At 53.2% G+C, this 7,878-nt stretch overlaps 1 protein-coding gene across 32 annotated transcripts in view; it reads right to left on the bottom strand.

Moving 5' to 3' along the window:
- MAP4K4 (mitogen-activated protein kinase kinase kinase kinase 4) overlaps positions 1-2,504 on the bottom strand; it is a 170,312-nt gene extending 167,808 nt beyond the window's left edge. For all 32 annotated transcript variants that reach the window (XM_050915569.1, XM_050915559.1, XM_050915586.1 and 29 more), the window contains exons 1-2: positions 2,410-2,504; positions 1,906-1,971 (exon numbers count right to left, since the gene is read on the bottom strand). In XM_050915569.1, coding sequence (XP_050771526.1) covers positions 1,906-1,971; positions 2,410-2,466 — 123 coding nt within the window. In that variant the 5' untranslated portion in view covers positions 2,467-2,504. The remainder of the gene's footprint in view (positions 1-1,905; positions 1,972-2,409) is intronic.
- Positions 2,505-7,878: the final 5,374 nt, after the last annotated feature.

Here is a 7,878-nt window from a genome sequence, read left to right on the forward strand (position 1 = left end):
AGACTATGTACACAAATGTGGACAAATGCCTAAGAAGTAGCAGCGCCAATCCAAACTTACACACCTGTCAATCCACTACTGTCTGACAGGCTCTATAGCAAAGCAGTATTTACCTATTTCTTTTACTCCTGGCACCCAAACCACCATGCCCTTCAGTTACCAGGCAAGAGGAAACATTGCCACCGTTGCCTAACCAGTGAGGAAGGGCAGGGGAAATCTCATCAGACATACAGTAAAACTAGTGCCCTGACAGAAACCGCCTGCTGCTCCCCCTGTTATCAGAGTGACACCGATGCCCTTAGACCTCAGGTGTTCATTCACTCTTCCACATCAATAAATGCATGTGCTGAGTTTCATTTCTAATGGTAGTCCAGGAGAGTTCTAGCATACTTAAGGAAAATGAAATTTAAAATTTCTATTGTCAAGACTGTTAAACCACAGAGGACTTTGCTCATTAAGTCAAAGCATTAACAAGTAAGCCGAGAAACAATGCACCAAATTGCAATAATTAACAGGAGAGTTTCAAGTCACACATTCACGCCCTACTTTTTTTTTTTTTTTGTAAGGTGATGCAAGCTCTGGGAGCAGAATGATCACAGAAAAAAATTAAATGGTGTCATTTAATTTGTCAGAAAAAAAATGAAATGGTCAAGGTGGTGTCAAAGTGCAGCTTCTCACTCATCTCCCCCCTCCCCTCTGGCCTTTTGAGCTATATCCTTTTTTCCAGCTTTCTGCCAACAGCAGCAGCCTGATTATTCCACTTCTAGTCTTAAAATGCAACTTGCACGCTGCACAGACAGACTACTTCTCCATCACGAAGGCTGAGGTTCACGCCCTCAAAACAAACTGACATGTGCTGCATTTGCAGAAGAGGCACCGAAGTGCTTTACTTAGTTACTGAAGCTGCAAGCAGCAGTATCTTGCCATCAGGGAAACTCAGCAATTATACTGCCTTGTTTATAAGCAAAAAAAAAAAAAAACAACAAAACACAACCCAAGCAGCTAGGCATACTTGGTTACTTTCAGTTAACTCTCCTTCCCTCTGCAAACGTGCCTTGCATTTCTACTCAGTTTAAGGCTAGAGCCTTCAGTCTTTAGCCAAGTATTAAGACTGTGTGAATAATTAGTCATTCTGCTAGCTAGCACTCACTGCAAAGTCATGCAATCTCAAGATTCGTTTGTTCCACTGAATGCACACGAAGGGGGAAAAAAAAAGTCGGCTAGTTTCACACCCACATGGGCACTCTCCGATTTCTATTTTTTAAAGTCATACACTTGTCAAACAGGTTATTCTGGGAATTCTGATTTTCACAAAATAAGCTTCCCTGCTTCGATCGCTTATTATTGTCACTCTGCCCCCCCCATCACTGCACAGCACAGCACAGCGGGATCGGATGCAGCACCACTCACCCCCGCGACTCGACAGCTTCAGCACTTTGAAGGTTTTCCAACAAGGAAACCGAGTGACAATTTTAATGAAGGCCAATGCCTTTGTCTAAAGTCACCGCAGCAGCAGCAGTAACTTCTATGAGGACTTCCAGCAGCAATTCTGAATAAGCCTATGGACCTATTTGTATAGCCCAGACACATGCTGACAGTGTCCACTCGGTTTGGTCATTTCTCTGGAGGGGGGAGAGGGGGGAATAAGGACAATAAAGGACTACATCATTTCAGGATGGGTACTTGGGAGTGTAATTCATGCCCTTCTGGAAAAGCAGAAGCCAAGAGGCTGACAAACTTGTCACGGGCAGCAACAATGACAAGGACAACATTTTTATCATCCCTAACTGTTCCGCTTGCCACAGCGGGTGGCTCGCCTTCAGCCGTGTGGTCAGCCCGGCAGAGGCACCGGGTACCCACTCGAAAAATGGCAATAATAAAAGGAGAAGAAATTCTGCCACAAACCTTGTAGACTTGCCCATACGTGCCATTGCCAACCACTTCCACCAGCTCAAAAATCCCAGCGGGGTCCTGGTGGGGGGGGGGAAGGGGCAGAGGGGGCGGGGGGGGGGGAGGGGAGGGGAGGGGAGGAGAAGAGAAGCGGGGTTACATTTTTGTCAGGCGATGGCTGCTGGCAGAGCCCAGCGAGCGAGCCCGGCTGCTGGCGGCGTGCAGCTGTTGCGCCCTGTTTTTCCACGCACATGCCAATACATGCAAACAAAGGAAAAGCAGCCCAGGGCCGCGCTCCCCCGCCCGCCCCCGCGGGGCTCCCCCCCACGCGGCCGCCTGCCCCCCGCGCCCCGGCCCCGGCCCCAGCCCCGGCCCCGGCCCCGGCCCGGCCGCTCCCGCTCCCACCCCCGCCGGCCCGGCAGCCCCGGCAAGGGGCGCGCCGGCCTCCGCCCCACCGGCCCCGGGAGGCGGGGGGGGGACCTCCGCCCCGCCGCCTCGGCCCCCCGCCCGGGCACTCACCCGCAGGGAGGAAAGGTCGATATCCACCAGACTTTTTGCAGGAGAATCGTTCGCCATTTTCCCGTCTCTTCCTTTTTTTTTTTTTTTTTCTTTTTATTTTTTCTTCTCTGTTAAATAATAGCGAGGCCGCCCCCCCTCCCCTCCCCGAAGCAGCTGTGAATTGCGCGGAGCTCCTCTCCTCCCTTCCGCCCTTCCCTTCTTCACTCCAGCCCCGCCGGGTTGAAACTCTTCAGCATTGGGAGGGGTTGGCGGGGGGGATGATGGATAGATAGATGGATGGTGGGAGGAGGAGGAGGGGGAGAGGGAGGTGAAGGAAGGAAGGAGGGAGGGAGGGAGGAGAGGGGGTGCTGCTGCGGTCCGTCTGTCTCCCCGCGGTGCAGTGCGGGGCTGGATCCCCCCGAGGCGGGCGGGGGTGCCCTGGCCGGCCGGCCGGTCGGTCGGTCGGTGGGGTGGGTCGGGTCGGTCGGTGGGTGCCCGCGCGTCCCCGGCGGCAGCGGGCTCACACCATGTCGCGGCGGCGGCGGCAGGAGCGGCGCCGGGGCCGGCAGCCTCTGGCAGCCTCACGGTGCGCCCCGCGCCCGGGCATGGCACGGCTCGGCTCGGCTCGGCCCGGCCCGGCCGGCGGCGGGGCGGCGCTCACGCCGGGAGCCGGCAGCGGCAGCCGCGGCCCCGCTCTCGCATGGGGGGCTCACGCCCAGCGCCGCGGCGGAGCCCCCGCCGCCTCCGAGCCCTTCCCGCGGCGCTGCCCTCGCATGAAACGGCGCCGGGCACCGGCGGGCAGGGGCTGCGCGTCCCGGCGGCGGCGGGGCACGGGCGCGGGGCTGGAGCGGGGTGCTGCGAGCCAGACAAAGATAGCCGGGGAGGAGGAGGAGAAGGAGGAGGAGGAGGAGGAGGAGAAAAGGGATACAAAATATACTGCGAGCGGGGAGAGAGAGAGAGAGAGAGAAAACAGCTCCCCCTTCCCTTCTCCAACAGGAAAAACCGGCGGAAACGCGCCCGCACCAAAGCACTGCTGGGTAAACTCGCGGGGAGAGAAAGAGAGAGGGAGGACGGGAGGGGACCGGGACCGGGACCGGGACCGGGACCGGGACCGGGACCGGGACCGGGACCGGGACCGGGACCGGGACCGGCAGCCCTGCCCGCCCCACCGCCGCTGCCCGCCGCCCAGCGATAGCCCCGACGGGGAGGGGGCGAGCGAGGGCGGCCCCCGCCCCGCCGCGAACAACGCCCGGGCCCGGCCGGCGGGCAGGCCCACGCGTGTCCGCGGCAGGGCCGTGGGACTACGCGACTGGAGGGGGCGGGTTCTGCCGCGCCGCCTGGCCGGCTGCTGTTGGCAGCCCACCCTGCCTCTGCCCCGCGGCGTGGGCAACGAGGGGGCCCGTGTGCGGGGCGCTGCCAGCCGCCCTGCTGCCTCCGCCGCGCCTTTTGGGGGGACAGCACGATCAGCGTTAGACTGTCGCGACCGATATTGCGACGCACTTGTTGGAAATAATAATTAAAAAGGCGCACGAGGGTGGCTGGCGCTGCCCCGCTGCCCGTGGGGTGGGTGGTGGTGCTATTTTCCCTTCCCATCCCCGGTGAGATGACCAGCAGAATCTCTCATTTTCTCTTCCTCCCCCACCCACACCCCCCCACACACCCCCCCGGCCCACAGGAAAAACATTCGTGCCCCATCAGAGACCTCTGCAGAAACAGAGACAAATCCTAGCCTCCAGACCCGGATCCAACGCTCATAAGATGGCATTTTAACACATCATTTACTGACAGCCAGAATTGTCTCAGGCCCCGTTCCCGCCCAGAAGCATCCTCCAGCAGAACCAGAATCGTGGAAAAATCTCATTAACTTCTCTCGAGCTAGTCACATCAGGCAGTTGCACGCAGGTGTAAACCTTGGCAGGATTTGCCTCTCATTGAAGTTCTTTATCACACTGATACAGCAAAAATGTTACCTGCTTGCGAGAGGTCGAGTTACATTTCCTGTGGGAACCAAGGTTTTCCTGTCTCTTCTACTTTAACCGCAAAATTACATATACATAGCTATAAGTATCACAGAAACATACTTTTAAAACAAAGCAAACCTGTTGAGCAGAAAGTGTAAGGATAAATTACCATAACAGTTTAATGGTGTACTTTATTTTCACTTCAAGTGTCGTTACAAAGAAAGGAAACTCAGGCCTGGACCAGGCAACTGTTTTTCTCTGTACAGGAACCTGTAGTCATAAGAAGGCAAATGATTTCAAATGGGCTCGATGCTGGGTCTGTCCGAGTGCATGCACACAGTAGTAGGGTCAGGTCTAGAGGAGCAATAAGTTTTGAAAAGTGGATTTCCACAAAGGTTTCTTATCAACGGCCTGGTTTGCATTACATGGCTTATTTAACTCTGCCGTTTTGTGCATAAGAGCAGCCTTGGTAGGTCAGAGCCATTGCCTGTCTAGCCCAGCATCCTGTCTCCAGATGTAGCCAGTGGTGAATGCTGAGGGAAGAGCACAGGGATACTTTAACCATCCAGTGATACTTCCCTGGGGCATCCTCCCAGCTCTCTGCAGCTCAGGGAGTTCTTCGGCAGCATTTGGTGTCACCGCATTTCATAGTCTCTGATGATTTTTTCGTTCCATTAGGTTGCCCATTTACTTTGTGGATTCATACATGCTTCTGGCTCTTACAGTGTCCTCTGGCAGGGAGTTCCAAAGATGAACTAGCTGCTTGTTATGTGGAGACCACCTTTGCTCATTGGCTTTGAAGCAACATCTGCTAGATTGCAAGAACCGCCCACTGGTTCTTGTGTTGGAAGAGACAACAGTCATTTCCTGTTCATTGTCTCCATTACATTCATTTTTTTATAGGCTTCTGTTGTGTTCGCCCTCAGGTTTTGCCAGCTAGCAAGTTCTGGTCTTTTTAGTGATACAACGGCTGAAGGCCATTCCATACTTGCCCTTCATTGAACCACTTCTGCTTCTAATGCCTTCTTTTTTAAGACAGGGGAATGGATTTCCATATCGTGTTCGCGATGGGTTCCCCATGCAGCATCACGGCAATGTCCTGATTTCCAGTCATCTCCTCATACTCCCTTTTTTCACTGTTGTTGAGTATGAAAATGACATCTCTGTGGAACATGTCTATTATAACTCCACAATTATATAACTCCTTTCCATAGTGGTAATACTACCTCAGAGACTGTTGCTGCGTACTTCTGGATGCTGCAAAGGTTTTCAAGCCCAAACTCTGAACTGCAAGTTTTCCAAACCCAGTATGTAACACCTTTCTTGTGCCCCTGAAAAATACAGTCTCAGTTTTTTAGAGCTGAAGCTCTCAGCCCAAATACACCTTTTCACTATTATAACTGTGACGTGGCTCCACCATAGTGTCTCCTCTCTGCTTTGAGCTTATATTTTATTATAGAGAGTTTTGTTCTTTGGTTTGTTTTAGCATTATACCGGAAGACCGCTAAAGAAGCAAAAGTGCTAACGACAAGATTCTGAATCCTTGAGAACTGGCGCATCCCCTAACTTTAGGGAAAAAAATAGTTTTCATAAAGAAGTAAATGCCACAGGAGAGCTTCCTGCTAGTTCCCAGGGTGAAGCACCGCACCGCCTCACCTTCCTTTTCCTTCCTGCACAAACGGAGGGATGAAAGGGTTGCTTTCTTGAGGAAGAAGTCTCTCTGGCTGTGGCCAAAACCACTCTGTTCACATGTTCATCATGCTCTTCACCAGCACAGCGTACTTACCCAGTTTGGAAAGTCTAAAGGTTAAAAGACCAAACCTAAAACCACTGGAAAGAAGATGAGCGGTCTGTTTTAACTCTTCCTCACAGAGTGAAACCAGCACCCCTGAAGGAGACAGAGTGAGATAGCCATCGAAAATCATAATGCAGATGAAATGCAAGGAAAGGCAATTTCAGCCCTGTGGATAGTCACCCCACACACGGAGCAGTAAATGACTGTGTCTTCTAATGAGAAACTAGGTACAAGCATCAAAAAATCTGAGTCAGCTCCGTCTGTTCGGGAACAAAGCAGGAGAAAGCTGCAGGGCCAGTGTGCTGCTTTCTGTCACCCTCAGACACAGTTGCACCCGTTCCTGCTCGCTGTGCTCGCGGCAGCGGAGGGAACAGAGGAGCTGTAGTTTCCTGAGCAGATTCAGCATCCCTGAAAGAGGGAGGCTGAGCCTCCCTTTCTCCGGCCGTTTGTTCCTGCCCTCTGGCACCTCGTCCCTTGTGTCAGCATAAGCGTTCGTACAGATGTGCAGTGACCCAGGACTCATAGCAAACTAGCCCAGGAAAGGAAAAGAATTTTTAATGTTACTGTTGATCAGTTCCCCGGGCTGGTTCATCGTGTGCCTGCTTGAGCGGTTGTGTTGACAAGAGGGAGGGGGGGCAGAAACTGCGCGCAGGGGAGGAAGTGTAACCATAGCATTGCCTCTTGGTGGTAGCTGTGGCTTAGGCCAATTTCAACTCTCGGTGGACCCGTAGGGGTAGAACTAGAGAAACTTCCTTCCTTACTGGAAGAGGCACTGTGGGAGTAATGGGAACCCAACATTTATGTTCTAGCCACAAAAGAAATTCCTTGCCCTCTATTTTTTTTCCCAGTTCTTTGAAATTGTCTTTGTTTTATTCTTTTCCGCATTTAATACACTGGGGCCCTAATCACTGACCAGAGATGCACAGGTCATCAACTGCACTAACTTTAAGAGCTTAATCATCAACAGTATTCAAGGAGATGAGTAAAGAGGCAGGAAGTTCTGAATTTTCATTTTGTTTTTGCTACTGATTCATCCCATAGCCTTGGGGCATCTCACTTCCTGCCTCCACTCTGTTCCCTATGTGGAAAATGGGAGTGATTTTGACCTACTTGATAGTGTGAAGTGTTAGACATGTGCCCTGTTGTACTGTCTAGGGAAATGGGTCTCGCCTTGGCCGGGAAAGTCCATGGGGGAGGCTCAAGCTAGGGTGAGGAATATCAGAGGACAGAGTCACGAGCGAGGCTGACTGAGGCTTTGCACAGTCCAGCTCTCCTGCTGCAAGTGGGCTCCCAAGACCAGAGGGAGGTTGGGAGGCTTTAAAGCCTGCTTGTTTTTCTCATGCTGCTGAGTTCTCCTCGTGCTGGTGATTACAACACATACTGGGAGCAGATCATATACAGAAGGATGCCACACAGTCAGCCTTCCTGCAGCTTACGCTCCTCTCCTCCTCTGCTGCTTCCACCACTGCTATCTCACACCTCCGTGTGAGGGCTGCTCCGCGTGAGCACTGCCGGCACACCCAGGTTCTTAGATGCTGCAGCTGAATGTTGTGTAGGTGGACGTGTTCCTGCAGCTCTGGTTGCCCAGTTGTGCACACACTGCTGCTGGTGACGTTCTGCTGCTTCCCCCCTCCCCAGGATACTGCACTGCCTCCCAGACCGATGGGCTACCCTCATCCTGACATGCAGGCAAGGCTCAGCCATGTAGTTGGACCCGAGCGCAGGGAAGCATGC

This window comes from Gymnogyps californianus, chromosome 1 (assembly GCF_018139145.2).
Source record: "Gymnogyps californianus isolate 813 chromosome 1, ASM1813914v2, whole genome shotgun sequence".
In the NCBI taxonomy this organism is placed as follows: domain Eukaryota; kingdom Metazoa; phylum Chordata; class Aves; order Accipitriformes; family Cathartidae; genus Gymnogyps; species Gymnogyps californianus.